This window comes from Danio rerio, chromosome 6 (assembly GCF_049306965.1).
Source record: "Danio rerio strain Tuebingen ecotype United States chromosome 6, GRCz12tu, whole genome shotgun sequence".
NCBI classification, from domain to species: Eukaryota; Metazoa; Chordata; class Actinopteri; order Cypriniformes; family Danionidae; genus Danio; species Danio rerio.
The window spans coordinates 20,497,292-20,520,836 of NC_133181.1; the positions used below are offsets into that span (position 1 = coordinate 20,497,292).

The following is a 23,545-nucleotide window of genomic DNA, read 5'->3' on the forward strand; positions in this document are numbered from 1 at the left end:
AAGGCAATGTAATGTCACTAGCTGTGGGTTCATATGTTTGATGTGTGGGATGGTGTGGCTTACCTTTTATACATGCCCTCAATGCAGGTGTCATCTGGAGCTGTTGGTGAGTGTGTATGTCTGGCATTTTACTTTCCCCTTCTTTCAGTTCACTCTTCAGTTTGGTTTGTCTTGTTCTTGTTCTGCCTGCAAATGTCATCTTCTCATTGACAGGTAAAGCCTGCTTACTTTGGTGCTCCTGCTATGACAGAATGTACGATCTCAACTTCTAGTACTCCTCCAGACTTCAAGCAAGTGCATTGCATACTATGGCATAGGGCTGCACAATATTGAAAAATCGAACATTGCGATGTTTGCTGTTGACATATATTGCAATAGATTTCAGCTGATTACTTAAAGGCCACCTATGATGCAAAATCAACTTTTGAAAGTTGTTTAAACAGAACAGTGTGTAGGTATAGTGTGTCCACAGTCAAACTGGAGTGATATAAACACAAGTCTCTTTTTTTTTAAATGACGTTAAAGTAGGATCCAAATTTTTTGAAGCCCACTGCAACTTAGCAGTGTGGTTTTCATGCCCCCCGAATGGATAGACAAATGTTTATTAACATGTCTTCATGGTAACACATTTAAACATGTCCACAGAACAAGATTTCGCTATACATTTAACAGTTTATGTGAAAAACAAAGGCTTTTCATCATCACCATAATTTGCAAAGAAACTGGGATTAAAAGATCTGTTCCAACTTTTTGGTGATCAGCTGCACCTCAATAATGGTTTTACAAATTCAAAGCATGTTTGTAATAAAGACAGTAAAATCACTGTAAATCATAACCACTTCAATTACCACAGCCGCATAATGTGAGTTAACACTTGTGTGTTGTGGAAATATAAAAGTATATAATCTAGTCGTAAATGAACAGTGATATTTATTAGGGCTGTGCAATTGATCTAAAATTTAGTTTTAATTTCTATTTTGGTTTCTAAGGATTAAAAAAAACGTTAATCGAAATTAAATGATTACTGCATCATTTACCGCCCCCTTCCCAGTAGTACACATTTGTTGCTCTGCAAAGCTCAGTTTCACATGAAAAGAGACAGTGTGCAGTATTCCTGGTGCCGACTGTTTTTAACATCAAACACCAAATGAACAAAATCACCCACTGCTCTAGATTGAAGGACTTTTGTAGCTATATATTTTTTTCTTACAGTGCAAATGCTTTTAGCACAGTTTATTTCATATTTATTTACAGGGAGGAAAAAACTATATATATATATATATATATATATATATATATATATATATATATATATATATATATATATATACAGCTGAAGTCAGAATTATTAGCCCTCTCAAATTATTAGCGACCCTTTCCCCCAATTTCTGTTTAACGGAAAGAAATCTTTTTCAACCCATTTTTAAACATCATAGGTTTAATAACTCATTTCTAAAAACTAATTTATTTTATCTTTGCTATGGTGACAGCACACAATATTTTACTACATATTTTTCAAGATACAAGCATTCAGCTTAAAGTGCAATTCAAAGGCTTAATTAGGGTAATTAGGCAAGTCATGGTATAAAAGTAGTTTCTTCTGCAGACAATCAAAAAATATATAGATTAAGGGGGCGAATAATATTGACCTTAAAATAGGTTTCAAAACATTTAAACCTGCTTTTATTCTAGCCAAAATAAATAAGACTTTCTCCAAAAGAAAAAATATAATAGGAAAATACTGTAAAAAATTATTTGCTCCGTTAAACATCATTTGGGAAATATTTATTTAAAAAAATTCACATGATTGCGAAATTTTTTTACCTTATCTATCGTTTTGAATCATCGTGATTACAATTTTGACCAAAATAATTGTGATTACAGTTTTGCAGCCCTAATATTTATATAACTGAAAAGTTTTATTCTTTGGTTTTTAAATTATTTTTCATTCAAAACTCTAGCTAGGGTGTGAGAAATATTAAAAACTGTTTCCTGTTTGTTTCCTGAGCAAGGGCTGTGAAGCAAATGCTATGGGCAGGGTCTTAACGACTGTGCCTTTGTCTTTGGGTGATACTTTCAGGCCAAGGAAACCCTTTTGTTGATAAACTCGTGTGGTCAGTGGCTTGGCAGGTTTATTCACCTACCTAACTACTTCATCTGCATACTTTGTTTAGCCATCTCCACCTATCCACTCCCCTCCTCCTAAAAGCATATTATAGACTCATTTTACACTTGCTTACAGACTTGTGATAGAACTTGCAGATTGCAGACTTGAAACTCCTGTAGGCTCTTGCAGACTCGTGGACTTCTTGAAGGCTCTTTATGATTGCAGACTAACCAGCACGTCTAAGTAAAAGAATTCTGCTTGTTTAAATCTCCTGGACTGGGTCTACTCATTCCTTTATTGCTTTTTCATATTTTTTCTAATACTACAAATGTTGCAACTCTATTTGTGTGAGACTCATAAGAAAGGCTTGAATAAATTTCACCACAAATACATCAAATAAACTTACATGGAATATTTCAGTAATGCGCTGAATGTCTGCTTCATCCGTGTTTTTCTCTGTTACTGACTGCTGTTTATCTGATTTAGCACAAGAGAAGCAGGTATGCAGTGGGCAGGAGGGGACCAGCTCATTTGCATTTAAAGGCACAGGCTACAAAAAGAGCTAATGAGCTAACACTTTGCTTTGAGCATTTTCTGCGTTGCATAATAAATAATCTGATGGGTATATTTGAGCTGAAACAAGCACATTCTGGAGACACCAAAGTTTATCTTACATCTTGTAAAAGGCATCAAATATGAGCCTTTTTGTTGGAAAAATTCTTTAATTTAGTGAAATAAAGTGTTCTTTATTGCTTTCTGGGGAATCCAACAGTGTTTGGATGCACAAACTGAATAATCGTAAATAAAAGTAAAATAACACCGTGTAGTCTTCACAGTTTAAACAATTCAATATAAATAATCTTTATTAATTTCTTTTGTCTGGATCCTTCTTGCACACTCAAAGGCCTTAAAGGATGTAAAATAAGTCTCTAATCTCCCTTAAGTGTGAATGTGATGTTTCAACCCAAAATTCCACACAAATTATGTTTTATAACTCTTTGAAATTGCCCCTTTAAGGCTTTAGTCCATATTATGCTGTTTGAGATTGTGCTCTTTTCAGCAGGGGCAGAGCTACAAAACCCTATATGCATCAACATTTCACCAGATTCAAAACAGGACTAACATTATCTCCAACAGAAAATGTCTAAAGAAATATCTCTGATGGCAGCAGTCTATAGAGACTACAGTGTTCATTTGTGCATCCTAAGAGGCTTTTTTGTGTTGAGAGGCGCTATTTTAAAATGGTTTACTAACGGCGCAAGCATTTTGCGCACTGCTTATGTGCCCTGCATGCCTCAACAGCATTTTGAAAAAAGTAAACTCTGAGCAGAAAAAGTGCATTACTTCAGTCTTTTTGATTCGCCAATCAAACGAAAGCAGAGGTGGGGTTTCCATTGAGGTGCCTGCAGTGTTTGTGTTGTCAAGACAACTACGGAGACTTTTGAAGATGGAGGAGAGACTTGTGCTTGCTGTTTTGAGTTATCCAGTGCTTTATAACTTACAAATCTTGAATTTCACGATAATATAAACATTTTTTTGAGTTATCCAGTGCTTTATGACTCACAAATCTTGAATTTTTTAAATTATAATTATATCAACAGTAACACTCGCGCACAATACACAGCTGATTCAGTCATTGCCCAGCAACATAAAAAGCGCACCGTGCTTCTTTCTTTCCTGTCAATAAAAAAGGCAGTGTAAATTTTTGGAACATAAATGTGCGTTCGGTGTGATCAGCTCCTAAAACTCCAATTTTATAATCCTCTTAGACATTGGCATTATCTTCAGCAGGTCAAAACTCTGATGGTGGACGGCTGCTTCTCACTCAGGGCTGTTTAAACTAATGAGGGCAAGATGACATGTACAAAAGGAGAATATCAACGTGCTGTAGTAGACTGTTTCTATGAAGTGCGATTATAAAAGATCAAATGAATAAATTTGTACTATTAGATGCTGCCTATATTTACACACTGTTGCCACACAACAGTGTTTAAACCCCTGTGATTTTTGCATAATAGGCCTCTTCAAAAACATACGCAAATGTATATCTAATATAATCCCAACTCAACATTGCACATCCTGTGACATGGCCACATTTTCAATATCGTAGTGGTCAAATATTACAGAATATCATAAGCCTATTGCTTTATTCATTCATTCACTCATTTTCTTTTTTGGCTTAGTCCTTTCATTAATCTGGGGTCGCCACAGCGGAATGAACCGCCAACTTATCCAGCACATGTTTTACGCAGCTGATGTTCTTCCAGCTGCAATCCATCTCTGCTCTGGGAAACATCCATACACACCCATGCACTACGGACAATTTAGCCTACCCATTCACCTGTACCACATGTCTTTGGGGGAAACCGTGGAGGAAACCCATGGAAACGCAGGGAGTACATGCATACTCCACACAGTAACGAAGCACTACCCACTGAGCCACTGCATTGCCCCTATTGCTTTACATATGTAAATATTCAACAAATGCCTTATACTAATGTCAGTTCTCACATCTACAACATGATTTTGTCAATTTACATACTTAAAGTTTTTAAGATTAAATGTTTTTATTGGGCATCAGCAAACATTTAGTGCAGGAAATGATACATACCAGTTTCATTCGATTCTTTTCTTTGTGCCTCATTTGGAAAAGATTGTCGAGCTCAGGAATTTTGAAAGGATTCACATCATCACTGCTTTCTAAATCAAACAAAACATACACTTATTCTCTCATTACAGGGACTTTCATGTCTTATTTGGACATATTTTTAAGTGTTTCTGTAAGTTTTATTAATGGAAACTTGGAAGTCAAGAAAATGCAATTAATTCTTTAATGTTATCTAAATGAGTTCTACTTTACTGGATAAGTGAGACTACTTAACTGGATTAATCTACTTAATTTAAGTAAAGTAAAAACACTAAAATATACAACTATTATACAACAACTATAGCTTTTATTGTAACTTTTACACTTAAAAAATAAGATGTTTGTCCTCACTATTTTTGTATTATTTTCCAATGAATATATCATAAGCTTTTACAAAGATCTATTTGTTAAACGGTCAATTGTGGTCTATAGAAACAAGAACAAGTATTTGCCAGAAAAATTTAAAGGTAATTTTTATATGGCACTGATATACAATCTTATATATTAATATTTTAGATATTTCTACTAGAAAACAAAACAAAGACAGGTGAAGACATTTATTGCAGTCTTTTAATATCTGCTCTAATTCAAAACGTTTGTAAGGCTTTCAGTTGAGGATGTATTACTGGTCAGAGTATAGCCCTCAGTTGACATGAATAGCCAAACTGTTGATTTACTTCTGCTGCTGCTTTTGTAAATAATTATGTCCCCAGAAACAAATAAATTAATATCAAATACATTTTTTCTAGTACAAAAACATATCTGTCTTGGCCAATGTTTTGGGTTCTTTTTAAAAAGTTAATATCTAACTTCATAACAAGTCAAGATATTTGGCCCTATATATTATTTTAAAAAAATAAATAAATGAATAAAGTTGAATATGTCTATGAATGCACAAACACACACAATCAAACATTACCATTAGTCATCTTTGCAGAATTATTGTTCATCACTGATAATAAACTGCCTCACGTTATATTGTTTATATTCTAGTTTCACAACTGTTGTTCATACTGTACATAAATTATGCAATAGTATAGCAATAGTATAAACCCTATGTATACTTTACATTAAACTGCTTTTTTGTAAATTAATAAGGTTAAATGATAATAAATACAATGTATCAAAATATCTTACTGTGTGCTGCTAATTCAGATGAGGACATGCTGCTCCACGTTAAAACTCTAAAAACATTAACTACAATCTACGTTCCCTAAGCTACACTTTTTATAACTATCTCGCATGAATATTTGATTTGTTCTTAGTCTAAATCCCCAAACATCCAGAAGCGAGGTCCTTTCCCTTTGAAGAGACGTTTGCCTTGTTGGTTTTTTGGTTGTCCTGACAACTTTTATTTGGAACATCCTTTCTACGAAAAGTAGATGGCGGTATTGGGCAAAATCTGAGTACATGAAAAGATGCTGATTATTATAAATACTGAAAATAGTTTTGCTGCATTTTTCTTTTATTTTTTTTAAATACTGAACATTAATATTTAGGATTTATAGGATTTATAAACTTCAAAATCAAACAAAAAGTGCACAGGGGTAACTTAAACAATGTGTAAGAATAATGTGTATATAATGTGTAAGAATCTCTTTGGGTAAGAGATTCATCAGAATAAACAGCAAAAATCAGTCCAAGGACACTCCAAAAATGTGGAAAAATATTTAAAAGCCTTTATTCACATGGCTAATCCTTAAAAAAAGGTTTTTACATTGTTAAAGTGTTTCACAAACAGACATACAAATTTCATAAAAAAATCCTGTTATATTTGAACTTTATATTTATCATAGATTTTGATTTGATTTGAAATGGTTTCTATGAAAAGTTACTGATTATTTATTTCTGACCAGCATTATGCAACAAACCAGAACATTTAATTACAACAAAATAATTTTTTTAAAATAGTAAATTCTGAGCGAAAAAGCGATGTATATATAAATATATAAATAAATATAAATATATAAATAAACATATATATATATTCATTCATTCATTCATTTTCGGCTTAGTCCCTTTATTAATCTGGGGTCACCACAGCAGAATGAACCACTAACTGTTTTCCAGCTGCAGCCCATCACAGGGAAACATCCATACACACTCATTCACACACATACACTATCGACAAATTTAGTTATCCAATTCACCTATACCGCATGTCTTTAGACTTGTGGGGGAAACCGGAGCACCCATAGGAAACCCATGCACACTCCACTTAGTGGTTAGCACTGTCACCTCACAGCTAGAAGGTTGCTGGTTCGAGTTCCATCTGTGTCAGTTGGGATTTCTGTGTAAAGTTTGCATGTTCTCCTCATGTTAGCGTGGGTTTCCCCCGGGTGCTCCGGTTTCCCCCACAGTCCAAAGACATGTGATATAGGTGAGTTTACCATAGTGTGTGAATGTAAGAGTGTATGAGTGTTTCCCAGTACTGGGTTGCAGCTGGAAGGGCATCCACTGTGTAAAACATATGCTGGATAAGTTGGTGGTTCATTCCACTGTGGCAACCCCTGATGAATAAAGGGACTAAGCCGAAAGAAAATAAACGAATGACCATATAAACACACTGACGTAATGTGATCACTGCAATGACCCCATTTATATGTGATATGGGATGCATATGCACAAGCATTGAAATAGTAGACCTACATTACAACATTACCACATATTTATTGATCAGTAGTTTAGCAGAAATGTAGAGATTTTTTAACCAGTTTTACTTGATGTGTTGCAAAATTCTTTTTTAACAATATTTTTTAACAAGAAGTTTTGATTTATTTAACAATATTTTATTGTAAACATTTTTAAACAGGTTTACATTTTTAACTGCATACACTCTATACATACAATAATATAGGACTGCATAATATTGAAAAAAATTGACATTGTGAAATTTATATATATATATATATACCGTGAACTGGGTAAGCTAAATTTTTCATAGTGTATGTTTGTGATGTTTACTAGATCTGGGGTGCATCTGGAGAGGCATCCACTGCATATAACATATGCTGGATGGGTTGGCGGTTCATTCTGCTGTGGCGACCCCCAGATTAATAAAAGGACTGAGCCGAAACAAAATGAATGAATAAATTAATGAATAAACGAACTTCGATACTGTTGTAGTTATACTGATCAATACTCTTTTATACCCCTTGGGGTATGTATGATTTTGGGCTTGACTGTATATTTAAATTTAGTCATTTCCATACTGTATATCATTCATTCGTTTGTTCATTTTCTTTTCGGCTTAGTCCCTTTATTAATTAGGGGTTGTCACAGCTGAATGAACCACCAACATATCCAGCACATGTTTTACACAGTGGATGCCCTTCCAGCTGCAACCCATCTCTGGGAAACATCCATACACACTCATTTACACTCATTTACTGTGAACAACTTAGCCTACATAATTCACCTGTACCCGGAGGAAACCCACGCGAACGCGGGAAAAACATGCAAACTCCACACAGAAACACCAACTGACTCAGCCGGGCTTAAACCAGCGACTTTCTTGGTGTAAGGCGACAGACTAACTACTTCGCCACCGCATCACACTTTATATAATGTGTTTTGCAAATGTAATCAGCAAATTTTGAGTAATCAAAATTATTCATATCAGATGCTGCTGCAGTCAGAAACGATATAAACGTGTAAAGCTGTTATTTGGAACAGAGTTTTTCAGTCATGCTATGTTTAAGAATTTGAAAAAGATAAGAAACATCCATATTTTTGAAACATTGACTACAGATTGGACAAAGGTATGTTAGTTTTTTTTTTAAATTGCTAACATAAGTTTGTCCAATCTGTAGTCATAATTACACAATGAAAATGGTTGTCAGCAAATGAAAAAAAAATGTAACTACCTGTACCATGCCAAGAATCATAGCTCACCTGCCTTGTTTTGTAAAAAGACCTTTAAGTGTTTTTTGTCACTTCCGGTTATTTATTTTTGTTTTCTTGTCTATCTTGTTAGTTTTTGGTTAGCCCTATCTCCACATCCCTATGTATTACTGTAAACCCTTGTGGTTGATTTTTGCAATGTCTGGGTGTTCTTTCTATTTCTTTAATAAATACTAAACTCCATTTGGAAATTCTTTGCCTTCATTGAACACTTTACAAAATGTTGCTTGAGTTTTTGCTGATTCATCCTCTTCTCTGAAATAAGGGTCAATAGACACCTCCGTTGTCAATTATTAACTCTGATATGATAACTGATTAAGGCCTGACTTACTGAGAGCCAGTGGGAACTGGAATGAACCACTGTTCATTCTACTGGAATTATGTTTTTCATTTTCAAAATATAACTTTGAAATGTCAAATTTTAAATTGTAAAATATCCAGTTTAGCAATCCCCTGGAATTTGAAAAGTCTGTGAATAGGGCTGTTGTGTTTGTCATTAAAAAAAAATCAAGTAAATTTGCAATTACTAGTATCATGTCATAGAATTCCTTGAACTACTTTTAAGCATGTGGTTATTTAATTCTGAAAATACAACTTAACTAGTATCATTCATTCTTTCTATAAGTGTGATACACAAAGTGATATATATGTGTGCTGGAATAAGTGGAATGAGTATAGAGTTATGAAAGGTCAAGGATGCTTGAGGTGACAGATGAGATAAGCATTTTTTATTAGCTTTTTTTTTTTTTAAGAAAAGAGCAAAAAAAAAACTTTATTGCTGAAAAAAATTGTGAACTTTATTTACCCTTTAACTAAACAGGTCTTACATCATATTGAAAAAAATGGCTTTGTTTGGTTTTGTTTTTTTACGCAGACACACCTCTAAACGAGCTTTCTGGTGTAAGGATGGTTACCTATTAAACTGATGTCTTACCAGGGAATGGACTCATACTTGCCATAAATGTATAATCATTTATAATGTATTATACAATACTAAAGTAATCTTAATTGTAATTGTGCATTGTGTCACGGCATCATTTCTTCATTACTGATTTAAAAAGGACGGTATGTGTGCTGACCTTCACTAATGCACCATACGTAAATACATGGAAAATGTTTTTTGACATACTTTTACTTTTGTGTTTTATTGAAAATATAAACAGAAATCAAAGCATTTATTACAATAAAATTACTTAATTTAGCATAGACTTTAAATCTATAAAAATGACAACATATGAATACAGCAATGCATAAACAATTCACAGGTTTATTAGTTATAGATCAGGAAACAAGCTTTTTAAATTAAGTCTAACTTTATCAAGATGGCTTTGTTAATTGATGATCAGAGACCATTTAAACATTTTTTTCTGAAGTTTCATATTCCGAGGTACAAGTTAGTGTAAGCTCTTCAGCTAACTTGGTGTTTTGGCCAGAGAACTGGAGCGGCCATGGCTTAACCTTGATTGTGTGGTCAGTGAACTATTTTTCTGTTAATCCTGATGTGTGCTTTGGATCACTGTGCCTTTGAAAGATGCATCCATGGTCTTGTTGAAGAAGGTGTTGATTTAATTTCTGCTAGTATTTAGGGTTTATTAGAATTGATGATGCCATATTTTGACGAGTTGTTCAGGGCCTTCAGAAGAAAACTAACACCAACATCTACTCTTCGGTAGGCTATTTTACACCACATTCCCTGTTGTGTTTTCAAATAACTATATTTTGGTCTCATTTCACCATAGAACCCAGAAACAATTGCATTTCAGTAGACCTTCAGTTTGTTGTTCGATGACAGTCAAGCTCTGCTTGTTAAAAAGGTCCAGATGATCAGGACACATAGTTTGGTGGAAAATTAAATGTCTTCCATATTGTGCATTTAAATATCTCATTTATCATTGCATAACAAATGCCAAGTTTTGTTTATTTCCCCAAATTGCAATGATAATATTGATTCGTATCGAAACTTCTAGGAATTTTGCACTTCAGTGAATTTCACATGATCAAATATTATGCAATAGACGAAAATAGTACAAAATCAATCAATTCCTTATCCAAAGTGTTGTTGAATTGCCAGGGCTGAATCGCTTCCCAGACAGACTCAGTCAGGTCAATAACCTTCATACAAGACAGTCTGATGCAGGCATAATATGATTTGGCTCTTAAATTATTGGTAGCTGTTTCATATTGATATGATATAAACGTGAAGCTTTTCTCACAAGTCTTGGTGGTTGCAGCAAAGCGTCACACAAAAGCCAAGTCTCTGGCATGTTTTGCACTATTTCATCATGCTTCTAAAACTTTGGAAACGGAACTTTTTAGTTCCACCCCCTAGCGTTTGTCATAACGCTATTGGTAGTCTATGGCTGGCCCGCAATACAGTTCTGCTGAAATAAATAGCAACAGTGCCTGCTGAATCTTTCTTTCGTGCAGAGGAACGGCTCTTATTGGGACGTGCAAAGGTATGATACGTTTAATATCTACACAGAACATGTAGAGTGATGTCAAATTCATGTAAGAGTCACACATGTTGTTTGCAAAGACAAGTTCCATCGAAGGACAAAATGCTCTGAGCATACATGCTGCGTAAATGTTGGAGTGTTTGTATGAGCGCCTTAATATATGATATGGCTATTATTTTACAGCTAACCTCTAACTAAATTTCATTATAGCTCTGTAACTTCAATTTAATGCTTGCTAGTTAAAAGCACTTGAAAGTGTGGTCGCAACTTATCTCGAACTTTGTTTGACCCCTTTCTGCACTTGTTCCAATCAATATATTCACTTTTTTTTTCTTCAATTTTTGCCCCATTTATTTGAAAAACGTTGTTTTCTGCTTGGAAAGTTTTTCTCGTGATGTAGCGATTCGGTGTCAAGCTAGCGAATGGTTCATTCCAGTAAACAAACTGATCTTTGGTCAACAAAACAACTCGATTTTTTCCTTCGGACGTGACCGACATTTAGAACTAACCGAGACCCGCGAGCAGCTTTGAAAACTATGCTGTTGCGTCTGCCCCTGCTAATCGGATTTGCGAATTTGCGGCTGTCAAATAAGCCGTATTAGTCACTGTATATATTATATAAATCTTCGAAATGTGGATATCCCTCGCAAGCCTAATATTTCCTCGAGTGTTCTCTGAGCGGGCGGATGATGCATATCATTGTTGAAGTCACGTCTCACGACTGCAGGCGTCAGGGGCGGTGACGTGTTGTGAAATGTGTTATGTGCAATATGTATTAAAAATTAACAAATTATTATGTATAAAACGTATTAAAAATTAATTGAAGTCTAACAATTTATAGTTTGCATGAACTATGACAAGACATTGAACCTTTTAAAGATTTAACGCTTTAGCAGCTGTTCTAAACATGTTAAGAACATTTAATTTCATAGTCAATGTTTATGTAACAAATAAAAAGAAGTAATCTAAAAACAAATTTTAAAAAGTTATATTTGCATAATTTTGATTGCATAAGTTGCCTATTTCGTATGCACTATGGTCAACACTAGTGGTCAAGTTTGAAATTAGTACGATTTTTTACATTTCTTTAAAAATCACAAAGGCAGAATTTTTTAAATAATGAATGCTGTAGAAAGTGAAATTGTGAAATGTTGTTGCAATAAAAAAATTACCAATTTGATTGAATGGAGTTTGAAATGTAATCAATTAATATGGTTTAAAGCTGAATTTTATAGTCACGTAATCCTTCAAACATTCTAGTATCATGGTCTGCTCCAGAAGAATCATTATTAGTTTTGTTGTTATCATTTTGGTTAATTGATACCATACCCTGCAGGCACAGGACATCAACATGATGCCATTCTGACGTTGTACCCCAACGTACCCCAATGTCGTGGGGATGTTGGATTTTGTTTAGAAAGGAAAATCGGTTTTATCCTAAAATCAACTAAACATCAACCTCTAATCATGTTACACCTTGACGTTGTGTGGACATTACCACTATGACATCTATCAGACGTTTGATTATGATCACTTTCCAACACAACCTAAAATCAACCAAATATCAACATAATTTGATGTTGTTATTGGACGTCAAAATAACAATGTCCTTAGACACTGGCTAGACATCGAATTTTGGTCATCTGATGTCATGACCTCAATCTAAACTTATATTAACGTCTTATGATGTTGTGTGCCTGCTGGGTACATTTCAAATGTACAATTAAAAACATATTTATTCTGTTCATCACAATAAATTGTTCAAGGGTGAAAGTGAATCTATTTATAATGTAGAAACCTGCAAGCTATTATTTAAAACTAAATTTTTTATTGAAGAATTAGCATTCATTCATTTATTTATTTTCTTTTCGGCTTAGTCTCTTTATTCATCAGGGGTCGCCACAGCGGAATGAACCACCATATGTTTTACGCAGCAGATGCCCTTCCAGGCGCAACCCAACACTGTTAAACACCCAAACACTCTTGCATTCACACACATACACTATGGCCAATTTAGCTTATTCAATTTACCTATAGCGCATGTCTTTGAACTGTGGGAGAAACCAGAGCACCCAAAGGAAACCCATGCCAACACGGAAAAAAACATGCGAACTCCACACAGAAACGCCAGCTGTCCCAGCCGGGGCTTGAACCAGCAACCTTCTTGCTGTGAGGCGATCGTGCGCCATGATGTCGCTATCAAAGAATCCTAAATGTGAATGTATCAGAGTTTCCATGATACCATGAAGCAAGATAAAACTTTTCAGCAATGATAATTGTAAGAATTATTATTTTGTACCGAATAACTGATCATAAAATAACAGAGTAAATCTTTAAATACATTACATTTTAAACTACATTCAGTATTAAAAGGTATTTAAAATTGTAATAATGTTTTCAGCATTTTTATCAAATAAATGCAGCCTTGGTGAACAGATTTGGCTTCTTTCAAAACATTAAAAATCTTACTGATTCCAAACTTTTGACTGGTAGTGTAGGTGGATAGAGCAATGTTTTGAAATAATTGTAGGACAAAAACAGCATTTTTTTTATTTACGATGGGCTTTTCAACTGAGCTTGATCAAGTTAATAAAAGGCAGCAGTAATAGTCTTAATAAAAAAAATATGAGTATGACTATTAGTTATTTTGTTTAGATAACACTTAACTAGAACCATTCTTTTGCATTTTATTGTTCATTGATATGCTTGCTTTAATAACAAATAATTTTATGATGCCTTCATACAGTCATGTATTGGTAAGCAAGTTGTCATAATGTTTGTTTGCCTTGTTATCAGTATAGACAGGAACAAAAAAAATCAATAAAAATTTTTTTCTGATGTGTGGGACTTTGGAAACAAATTCTTAATCTTTTACTGTCCCACATACATGTCTGAATTAAACGTACAGTGGTAGTATCCTATCATCAACACCCCAAAATTTCTCTACTGCATGTGATAAATGACAAATAATGTGTGACTTCATCTTGGTTATACAATTTATTCCAGAGATAGATTTACTACCTATCCCAAATAGGAAGAGTAAGGAAAGGAAAGAAAAATTCAAGTGCAAAGCTGGTATTGTTTATCAATTCCCATTGTCTTCCCAGAACCACTTCTTTCCTTTTTTTCCCCAATTTTAGAAAATTAGCATATTGTATAAGGAGTTACAGAAAAACTGTGGTGTAACTAAAATCTTACATCACAACTAAGTAAGATGAATAATTGTATATCATGTTAATAATAACATATAGTTAATAGTTACTATATCAACATTACAAATACTAGTACATTTGTTCAGTTTTGTGTGTACCTAATCAATATATGTTGTTAAACTGTCAGAGGTGATCCACACTGGCCCCTGAACCCAGTTTATATTTATTTTTGGTAAATGGCAAAGTTAAGTGTCTAACTTGCAGGTATGGTCTTAGAGAACAGAACTCTGACTTTGCTGACTGTTACAAACACAAATGCTGATTGATTAGGCAATTGTTTTAAAAGATTCTGCTTTGTGCAGAGTCAGTGGTATGCCATACTACCTTTACCTGATATTCTCTTGAACATGGCCTTGTGTAACAAGTATAGGCCTGTGAATGTAATAATTCCAAAGTGACTTGACAAGCAATTTATTATGAGAACCAGGAGTACTGACAGACAGTTCAAAATTAAGTTTAATATTCATATAAAAACAGTCTAAAAGCTAGAGGCGTGAAATGCACAAAGTGTGGTGAAGAAAATGCAATTGTTTATGGTTGAATTATCTGCTTGTAAAACAGGTTTGATATTTTTTCATACAAACACTCACCGGCCACTTTATTAGGTACACCTGTTCAACTGCCTGTTCACGCAAATTTCTAATCAGCCAATCACATGGCACCAACTCGATGTATTTAGGCATGTAGACATGGTCAAGACGATCTGCTGCAGTTCAAACTGAGCATCAGAATGGGGAAGAAATGTGATTTAAGTGACTTTGAACTTGGCATGGTTGTTGGTGCCAGATGGGCTGGTCTGAGTATTTCAGAACCTGCTGATCTACTGGGATTTTCACGCACAACCATCTCTAGGGTTTACAGAGAATGGAACAAAAAAAAGAAATTATCTAGTGAGCAGCAGTTCTGTGGGTGCAAATGGCTTGTTAATGTCAGAGGTATAAGGAGAATGACCAGACTGGTTCCACCTGATAGAAAGGCAACAGTAGCTTAAATAACTACTTGTTACAACAGAGGTATGCAGAAGAGCATCTCTGAAACACAATACATCCAACCTTGAGGCATATGGGCTACAGCACCCCACACTGGGTGCCATTCCTGTCAACTAAGAACAGGAAACTGAGGCTACAATTCTCACAGGCTCAGCAGTATTGGACAATAGAGGATAGGACAAATGTTGATGGTCTGAGTCTTGATTTCTACTGTATTATTTGCATGGTAGGGTCAGAATTTGGCACCAACAACATGAAACCATGGATCCATCCTGCCTTGTATCAACAGTTTAGGCTGGTGTTGTAAATGTGTGGGGGATCTTTTTCTTGGCTTTTGTGGGGGATCTTTTCTTTGAGCTCATTAGTACCGATTGAGCATTGTCTCAATGCGAGTATTCTTGCTGAAAAGTCAGTGTGCCCATCTTCTGATGGCTACTTTCAGCAGGATAACGCACCATGTCATAAAGTGTAAATCATCTCAGACCTGTTACTTGAACATGACAATGAGTTCACTGTACTCAAATGGCCTCCACAGTCACCAGCTTTGGGATGTGGTGGAACGGGAGATTTGCATTATGGATTTGCAGCCGACAAATTTGCAGCAACTGCATGAAGCTATCATGTCAATATGGACCAAAATTACTGAGGAACATTTCTAGTACCTTGTTAAATCTATGCCACAAAGGATTAAGGCAGTTCTGAAGGCAAAAGGGGTCCAACCTGGTACTAGTAAGGTGTACCTAATAAAGTGTCCGGTGAGTGTATATGCTATAGTGTGTTGTACTACAAGTAATTAACAATAGTGGTTCTTTTAATTTCAGATGAAAATTGCAGTGATTGGCCAGAGTCTCTTTGGACAGGAGGTATACAAAGAATTGAAGAATGAAGGCCACATGATTGTTGGTGTATTCACAATCCCTGACAAAGATGGAAAAGTAGACCCACTTGGTAAGATTCTTATTCTCTAAGCTTCGATCTTTTTGTAAGATGTAATTGATTTGTTTTTACCATCAAATTTGACATTGGGTTCCTAGAGGGTTAAAGGTTTATGCAAAAACTAAAATGACATCATTCCATCATTTATTCACCCTCATGTTGATCCCAACTCATAAGAGATGAGTATATTCATTGTTCATCAAAATATATTTTGAATCAAACACGAGAATACTGTGGGTTTATGACTTCTTTTTCAGTATACTCTATTGTCAGATATTTACGTAAGCTGCAAAAAAGGTTACTTTAGGAATAATAAGTAAAAATACATTGTGTATTGCCTTATTGTATACACATTAGGGCTTCACGATATTGGAAAAATATAACATTGCAACATTTTTTACAATACAACTTTACTTAGAGCAGTTGAATAACTATTTGAAAATATTTTTTCATTTTAGATTGATTTGGATGATTCTGTAGGGCAGTGCATGAAATATAATAATCTACAAGTATATATAAATCCAATAAAATTTTTTATTCATTTCATTAAGCGTTTTATTGTTTTCCTGAGAAGTCGAACTGTATTCAGGTATACAGTAATTGAATAATCAAATCCAAAATAATACTGCATAGTCTTCTTTTTATAAACAATTCAGTAAAATCAATCGTTGTTAATTTGTCAATGGTACTAATGGTACAATTTCTTATGCCTTGATGCTTTTAAAACCCTCACACAGTCACAGGCCACAGAAACACTTGCAAAATAATAAATTATAATTTAGACTCAGGCGAGGCAGTGGCGCAGTAGGTAGTGCTGTCGCCTCGCAGCAAGAAGGTTGGGAGATACTCGACCCCCAAATTTTAATTTTATCATCATATACTCACTCTCATGTGGTAATAATGGACATATTATTGAACAGATTAATGAACAGAATCTATCATTTGGACACAAATCAAAAATTAGTATCATTCATCAATTTTCTTTTCAGCCTAGTCTCTTTATTAAATTTTGGGTCGCCACAGCGGAACGAACTGCAAACTTATCTAGCTTATGCTTTTAAGCAGCGGATGCCCTTCCAGCTGCAATCTATCACTGGGAGACTTCCATACACACTCATTCACACACACACACACATACACTATGGACAATTTTAGGTTACCCAGTTGACCTATACCACATATTTTTTGGACTGTGGGGGAAACTGGAGCACCCGGAGGAAACCCACGCGAACAAAGGGAGAACATGCAAACTCCACACAGAAATGCCAACTATCTGAGCCGGGGCTTGAACCAGCAACCTTCTTGCTGTGAGCTGATTGTGTTACACACTGCGGCACCGTGCTGCCAAAATGAATATCCTTGAGTATTATTTAGTTTACACTTAATCTTTTCACTTCAGAAAGCATTGGTCCAACAACTGGGTTTAAATGGATAAATGTTATTTTCACTTTTTGAAGTGTCAAATTTGAAGAGCATAGACTTAAAATTATGCGGTCTAACAGATGCATAGATTGGGTTTCTAACATCATAACATGTCAGAATGATAACAATAATAAATACCTTTGAAACTTTGAGACAAGGTTAATTAAGGCTGTTAATGTCATCAAATTTACAGTCAGTCATTTAGCAGGTGTTTTTGTCCAAAGCGACTTACAATTGAGGAGGCATTCAGCAATTCAACAGGAAGAGGCAATACACCCAAGTGCTAATTATACAAAGCAACTGTTAGTGCTCAGAGCATGCTGGATTGAAGCACACTTCATAAATGCTGATGTTGAGTGATTGTCAGAAAGTGTCTGGTGCAAGTGTCGGTTAAAATGAGAGAGAGATGAAAGTGGGTTTTTTGTACAGTTGGTTTGTCAAACTCACTCACCTGTATGAGGCACACTCAGAATTGCATTGGGGTTGTCATGTGGTGAGGTGGAGGAAACAAGAAGGGTCCTGTTTTTTAATTGTATTTACAACTAAAACTCCAGTTTGAAACCTGTAGATGAAATATGAAATTGTGCATTATTGCAGATATAAAACTACTTTAGTTCTATTGTTTTTGATATAACTCTAATGATACATTTTTAAACTTTCTTAAGCGATTGAGGCAGAGAAGGATGGTGTGCCAGTGTTTAAGTTTCCCCGCTGGAGGCTGAAGGGAAAGGCCATTACAGAAGTGGTAGACCAGTACAAAGCAGTTGGTGCGGAACTGAATGTTCTACCTTTCTGCTCTCAGTTCATCCCAATGGAAGTGATAGATCACCCAAAACATGGTTCCATCATTTACCATCCTTCCCTGCTGCCCAGACACAGAGGTGCCTCTGCCATTAACTGGTCAGTGTGTGTGTGTGTTCTCTTTATGCTGTCATTTGTGTCTGTGTGTGCATATTTGGAAACCCAACAATTAGGAGCATATTTTTTCCCAGCACCACCTTATGCTTTCATTAAACTAGTCTTGATGGATTCCTTGGACCATGCTGAGAATATTGATACTAAACTTTAATTGACTTAAATTTTTAATTAGGTTGAATTTATATTTTTTCCAAACTATTCCTAGACTGTTGGTCTGATTTCCACCAAATTCTGCTCAGATCATTTTCAGAGCATGCTTACAAAAGTTAAAGAATTCATTTCTCAAACCAGATCTTTTCATTAAAGGGGTAATTTATGTGGTTATAAATAAGAATATATTAAGAATATTTACAGTTTTCACTTGCCTAAGCCACATACCTACTATGTAGATATGCTACTCACAATAAGATAGGGATATTGTGAGAGACTAAGTGAATGTCATACATTCAGCGTTTGTTTCACTTCAAACTATTTTGGGATAGGGAGGCAATTGTATTGGGGTGATAGACAACACCACATTTTGTGTTTTCCATGTAGTGGTGTCATTGTGTACAGATGTGCCTTATATTGGGACCAATACCAAAAGACAACCCTTTTCAATGTGGCATCAATTTCAACATTCTGAGGGTATAAAAATCTGGTATTGTCAGTAGGTCATTCCAAGTTCATCTTTCAAACAGCCATGAACAGAAGACGTCACCTTATTGATGAGCAGTGTCACCTGGCCATGGTGCACCTTCAGGTCGGTGGCAGCAAAGTCGGATGTTGCTTGTGAGCTTGGTGTGCCTCATCAGCAGATGCAGAACTACTGGCAGAGTTCATGACAGACCCGGGTGTTGAGCCCTATGAGTGATAGAATGCAACAGTGACCAGTACCTAGGGGGCAGTACATTCAGACATAGTTATGCAACTGCCACACAACTGCCGGCCTGTTTACGAGATGTGAGGGGTACTGGGGTTTCCAGACAAACCATTTGCAACTGACTCCACCGCATTGGCTTGATGCCAGACGACTGTTGCAGGTGACTCTACTGACACCAAGACATTGCCGTGAATGCTTGCGGTGGGCAAAAGATCATGTGATAAGGACAATGCAGCAGTGGTCTACTGTCCAGTTCACAAAAATGATGGTCGTCAGCGATGCTGGAGAAGGTGAGGTGAGCGATACGTTGAGGTCAACATGGTCCTCTGGGTTTCCTTTGGTGGAGGAGGTGTAACAGTCTGGGTAGGCATCACCAGTCAGCGCAAAACAGATTTGGTTGTTGCAGATGGCTCAGTCACTGCACGTTCTTACCTCAGAGACATCATAGAACCATCATCATCTCCCAATTCTGCCAGCACACCCACAACTCTCTGTTCATAGATGATAATATTCCACCACATCGTGACAGAAGGGTCACAGCTTGACTTCAGGAAGTTGGAGTCTCTCATGTTATATAGCTATCAAGATCCCCTGCCCTCAACCACACAAAGCACATCTGGGACCAGTTGAAGCAAAAACTGGATGATCGTACCCCACCCCCACGTGACCTGGCAGAACTGCATGTAGCACTTGTGGAACGCATTGTCTCAAAACAACATCATGAGGCTAGTGAAGAGCATGAGACGTTGCTGTCAAGCTGTCATTGTGGCAAATGGTTGAAACACCAGCTACTGACATTATCATTTTTTGTTATTTGGGGCTATTCTTGTTATTGTCTAAATTTTTGGGGTAATAAATATGAAACTAATGAAAATGGTGTTTCTTCTCATACATTATTAGTAATAGCAAAGGAAACTTTTACTTATTTCGTTAAACTTCAGAGCAAATAGGAAAAGCACTCATACTCTAATAACAATATCCCTAACTTATTGTGAGTAGTGTATATATAATAATATTTTAACATATTGAATCAATGCACTCTTTGGCACCTTAAAAAAGAAAAACAAAAGTCATTTCATGTTTAAAGCCCCCCAGATAAACATAATTAAACGAATTGTTTTTTGTTATTATGTAAATTGTTCTGAATTGTCCTACAATTATGTTAGATAGTTTCATCGACATAACTTATGTTTTGTTCTATTGGCTCACTACAGGACCCTTATTCATGGTGATAAGAAGGGAGGGTTTACTGTTTTCTGGGCAGATGATGGACTGGACACAGGACCAATTCTTTTGCAAAGAGAATGTGATGTTGAGCCAAATGACAACGTAAACAGCATCTACAAGCGCTTCCTGTTTCCAGAGGGAGTCAAGGGCATGGTGTGGATTATTGCAGTAATCAGAACTAGCATAGCATATTTGCATATGATCATTCAAAGTCCAGGAAGTAGTCTGATTTGGTTGTTAAGAATGACTTCACCCATGGATTTAATTTTGTGTGCATGTAGGTAGAGGCAGTCAGGTTGATTGCAACAGGGAAAGCTCCAAGAATCAAGCAACCAGAAGAAGGAGCCACATATGAGTGTATTCAGAAGAAAGAAAATTCAAAGGTGATATATTGATATATAGTTTGTCTAATTCTGATTCTTGTTTTACAATAACCATTTGTGGTTGTTTGCATAGATTGACTGGAATCAACCAGCAGAAGCCATTCATAACTGGATCAGAGGAAATGACAGAGTACCTGGAGCCTGGGCAGAGATAGATGGCAAAGTGAGTGTTTTTCCTCTTAACAACAACAATACACCAAACATGCTCTCTTAAAGGGCACCTATGATGAAAATCATCTTTTGGAAGCTGTTTGGACAGAACTGTGTGTAGGTATAGTGGGCCCACAGTCATACTGGGGTGATACAAAGACAATAAGTCTTGGAACCATGAATTCTGCTGTGTGCCAAAATATTCTGTATTAGAATGTTCGACCATCTGTTAGTGACCTCAAGCTGAAGCGAACTTGGGTTCTGTAGCTGGACAATGATCCCAAGCACAACAGCAAGTCCACTACTGAATGATTGAAGAAAAACAAAATAAAGACTTTGGTGTGACCGAGTCAGAGTACTGACCTGAATCCAATTGAGATGCTGTTGCATGACCTTAAAAAGACAATTCATGCTCACAAACCCTCCAATGGGCTGAATCAGAACAATTCTACAAAGATGAGTGTGCCAAAATTCCTCCACAGTACTGTAACAGACTCATTGCAAGTTATCGAAAATGCTTGATTGCAGCTGTTGCTATTAAGTGAGGCACAAACAAAAATTGTAAAATATATGGACGTAATATCCGTGACGTCACCCATAGGTTTCTGAACGCTGCAAAGAAGCCACAAGTAGGCGCAGCCAACCATGGCCATTTTGTTTGCGTGTCATCGCACCCACAGCGGTATACTAAACAAGGGCAAAGAGGCGGAGAGTGAACAGAGCTACAGACACCTGCTGGCATTTTGCTTGGACCTGGCTTAGACAGACGTTACTTTGGGAAAACGCTTAATACTTTATTACCTGCGACTCGTTTGTATTCTGACCACATGTGCTTGGCTGTACACTATTTCAATAAAGTGTTTAGTCTTTAACAAACACTGTTGTAATACATTGAGCCACTAAGCACTGTTCTTATGATGTTTTTCTACAGGAGGAAAACACGAATTACGTCCAAACACTTCAGATATAGTCTGTGTTAGTGAATGCAAGGCTATTGATGAAATCCAGCATAACACTGTATGACAACGCTTCAGATGACTGTTCTTGAGTCTACAGCTAATCGATCTGTCAGATTCTGGAGTGCTTTACAGCTCTAAAGAAAAATATAAATGATAAATTATCTTAAATAAAACAAATACATTTATAGAGATCGTGTATAAGTATATAACTTTAATCACATGGGAAATGGAGGTCACGTGAATGGTTTGTGAGCACAATGAAGTGCACACAGCATCCCATATCCTCTGTAAATTGTAAAAAATAAGCCCAAAAGGCAACTGATTGTGTAAAGCCACGTAAAACAACACAAAAATATGATGAATATGCCGAGTTCAGTGGCTAATCTGCCGGAGTCAGTTGAGGTGAAGTGGCGGTGACCAGCGAGACCTAGCTGTCTCTCAAGTGGCCATGCCCTTACTTTTACAAACTTAATATAGCCTAATTAAAAGGAAACAGGTGAGTTATAAAAATTCACCCCCTAACAGTTGTCATGAAGGGTAATATTAGCTATATGAACCAAAATCGTTCTTTGTTTCAGGCTGTAAACACCTTTTTTCTGTTGTAAAGTTGGTCATTCTAACAGTGGATTCAATTGGAATTTGCTCTATTATGGAGCCAGGACTAGAAGATTTTTGATGAATTGTAGTTTCAGTTACTTCCGTATTGGCATCCCAAGGGAGAGTGGGTGGTTGCTGCTTGGGTACAACCAGTTATTTGGTTTAGGGGCAAATACTTTTTCACACAAGGCTATGTATTTTTTTGCCTTAAAAAAACTTCATTTCAAGACTGCACGGCATGTTTACTTGTGTGATCTTTGGCTAATATTGAAAATTAGTTAGATGATCCGAAATATTAAAGTGTGACACCCATGTAAAAAAAAGAAATCAGTAAGGGGCAAGCACGTTTTTACACCACTGTGTGTGCAACTAAACCAGTATGTGCTGATTAAACTTGTTTTTTTTTTTGTTATTCTGGCTTTCTTAATTCTACTTTTTGTGCAATAACCTTTAGCAAACAACAATAGCCAGGGGAAGGATTAATAAACAGTCTAAATTAATTGGAAACAGGCATGGCTGTTTGTGTTATTAACTACTAGGCTGAGAATGTTGGGAAATGGTGTCCAGAAGTAACCACATGGACTAGATACAAAATATTATACATGCTTAAATGTGTATGTACTCATGTACATTATTAAGTTTTAGGAAAAAAAACATTGTAAAGTACACTAAATTTGATGTAGCGTAGGGTGTCCACATATAGATTATATTTTTTAATATCACGAACAACATATATACTATTCTATTTTAAGTATGTATAAATATGGACTCTTATAT

The 23,545-nt window shown here is 35.8% G+C and overlaps 2 protein-coding genes across 5 annotated transcripts in view; one reads left to right on the forward strand and one right to left on the reverse strand.

The window, feature by feature from the left end:
• The window catches only part of cfap100 (cilia and flagella associated protein 100), a 33,180-nt gene extending 14,944 nt beyond the window's left edge, over positions 1-18,236 (reverse strand). Inside the window, exons 1-3 of one of the 4 annotated variants that reach the window (XM_073953351.1) lie at positions 18,124-18,236; positions 4,719-4,807; positions 64-238 (exon numbers count right to left, since the gene is read on the reverse strand). In XM_073953351.1, coding sequence (XP_073809452.1) covers positions 64-238; positions 4,719-4,751 — 208 coding nt within the window. In that variant the 5' untranslated portion in view covers positions 4,752-4,807; positions 18,124-18,236. 4 annotated transcript variants of the gene reach the window in all.
• The window catches only part of aldh1l1 (aldehyde dehydrogenase 1 family, member L1), a 32,632-nt gene continuing 20,142 nt past the window's right edge, over positions 11,056-23,545 (forward strand). The window contains 6 exon segments of the mRNA NM_001198772.1: positions 11,056-11,113; positions 16,136-16,262; positions 18,338-18,572; positions 20,667-20,832; positions 20,961-21,062; positions 21,136-21,225. Of these exon segments, the coding sequence (NP_001185701.1) occupies positions 16,136-16,262; positions 18,338-18,572; positions 20,667-20,832; positions 20,961-21,062; positions 21,136-21,225 (720 nt within the window). The 5' untranslated portion in view covers positions 11,056-11,113.